The sequence below is a fragment of the Leguminivora glycinivorella genome, chromosome 17, assembly GCF_023078275.1.
Source record: "Leguminivora glycinivorella isolate SPB_JAAS2020 chromosome 17, LegGlyc_1.1, whole genome shotgun sequence".
NCBI lineage: Eukaryota > Metazoa > Arthropoda > Insecta > Lepidoptera > Tortricidae > Leguminivora > Leguminivora glycinivorella.
Genome location: NC_062987.1, coordinates 12,092,204 through 12,094,511, shown reverse-complemented (window position 1 = coordinate 12,094,511; position 2,308 = coordinate 12,092,204). Strand labels below are relative to the sequence as shown.

The window sequence follows — 2,308 nt, the reverse complement described above, 5'->3', positions numbered from 1 at the left end:
AAGATCCAAAATCCTATCGTTATGATTTTTGATATAATTATATTGTTTAGCTTTATAAACTGTCATGAAGTTATTTAAGGTTAAACAAACAGCTGATGTGCCTGTAAGAGTCTGATAGGTATCAAAAGGAGTCCAAATTGCAGAGGGAATGTTGTAATCTCCGAGAAATAAGAAGCTATCTGTATTTGGGTCACTGACAAAACTACAGAGTTGATGGAAGTGAGATTCGTAAATAGTGTTAGGTGAAGAGTTAAGTATGTAGGCTGCACTAATAATATGACGTTTATTAGATCCAATGTTAGGTATAGCAATAACTACATTTTCGATACTGTGCGATAGATTAGAGTTTAAAGTTTGTAAGATACAAGTTGGTTTCAGATAACGCATCACGGCTATTAAAACTCCACCGCCGTCCTCTTTTTGTGCTGATTTTCTATTCCTGTCACATCTAAATACTACATATCTTTGATCCACAAACTCACTATCATAAATTTCTGGTACTAGCCACGTTTCTGTAAGAGCTATGATATCGTAATTATTAGATGTGATATTCATAAACAATGTGTGCAGTTTGGTACGAATACCACGGCAATTTTGATAATAAATACTTAAGTTGTGTGACACTGTGTAATAATCTTATCTATATGTAGTGAAAAAAATATATATATACAAGGTCTGATTTGACAGAGTCGATCCATGGGACGTGCGATATTTATTATGTAGATATTGTAGTGTGCAATTATCGTGAAATACTTTACAAAACAAATGTGGTGATACCTAGAAGCTATACTTATTACATAATTTATTAAGTTACCCGAAAAATCGCCAAAGTGTACAGGAGTAAGTAAAAATACTGAGATTATAATGTATGCAGAGTAACAGGCCAAAACCCGATCAATCGATAGCAGTGGTAGATCGTCCAAGCAAGTCACTGGTACTAGGAGAAGGTTCAGTGGCCGGTTCTTCGCGCTTTTGGATTTTTTCGATATCCTTTTCCGTGTGAATAGCAATAGTGTGCGAGGTGTCCGAAGCGCGGACAAGTATTGTACCGTTAGAGACCCATTTATGCTTGTAATTTGCTTGTTTTGCAGCCTCACGGGCCGCACGAAAAAGTTGCTTCCTTCGCAGGGTAAGGTGTTCGTTTATATACAGCTTGTGTTGTGTACCAGAAATGCCCAGGTCCGCAGAGGTCAAGCCTCTGTTGGCGCGGCTCGCGGTCAGGACATTGTCTCGCAGCACGCGCGACCCGAACTTGACGACGATGTGCTTCGGCTTGCTGTTTATTGTTGCGGGCCGGACACGGTGCACACCCACAATGTCATTGCGATGAATTGTGCATCCTATTTTCTCACCTAAATTAATTACTAGATTAATTAGGTTTTCGCCCTTTTTTTCTGGTACGTTCTGAATTTCTATGTTGCATTGCCTGGCCTGCTGCTCCAAGCCGTCTATTTTTAATTCTAACGAAGTTATGGAGTTTTCATGTTGTGCGCAATTTGTTGTTTTTCTGGACCACTCGGTGACGCTTTTATTAATCTGGTCGTGTTGGTCTGAGATAAATTGGTTGCTCCTTTTCAAGTCTCTGACCTCGGTGGTGAGGTCTTCGAGATCCTTTTTCACCTGTGTTTGTTCCCCACGCAGATGGTCAAAGTCTTTTTTCATAGCGGCTTGGTAACTTTCAAGGTCATTCTTGACGGTTAAGATATTAGTAGTAACACTGTCAATCTTGTTACCTAGGTCTACGCGCAGGTCCTGCAGAGTTGTTTGCATAGCCGTAATAGCCGCCAACAATTCACAGTCGGGTTGTTTACGCTTATGCCTCTGCGTGATATTTGAGACGTTTTCTTGGCTAGAGGTGAGGTCTTGATTTGACGCATGAAGATTGTTTGAGGTGAAGTTACTCATGTTGTCTATTTGAGTATTCCACCAAGTGTCACTAGTTATCGTAGAAATGTATAATAATAAATACTAAAGACTTCCCGTACCACGGAATTAAACACAATGTCTTACGCTGTCGCTAAACTGTCGCTAGTAACTTGGTACGAGGTGGGACTCGGCGGAGGGCGGTGCAAAGATTCGACGCGGTGACGTCACGCCAACTTGGCTCAGTGGTCGAGCGCCCGGTGTGCGCCGTGCGGCGGAGCGCCGATGGCTCGAGTTCGAATCCTGCGGCTCCTACAACTTTCTTGATTTATTTAATTTGCTTCTGCTTTAGCACTTCACAACGTCACACCGGTGTTGGAGCGAAAGGCGTATACATTTCTCAATATGGCCGCCGCACTATATGGAATGTCACTTAAGATAGTAA

General features: G+C 41.5%; 1 protein-coding gene across 1 annotated transcript; it reads right to left on the bottom strand.

The window, feature by feature from the left end:
• Positions 1–894: 894 nt before the first annotated feature.
• LOC125235601 lies at positions 895–1,905 on the bottom strand. The gene has a single exon (XM_048142199.1). It carries the CDS (start codon positions 1,903–1,905, stop codon positions 895–897), a length of 1,011 nt encoding a protein of 336 aa, XP_047998156.1.
• Between the last annotated feature and the right edge of the window lie 403 nt (positions 1,906–2,308).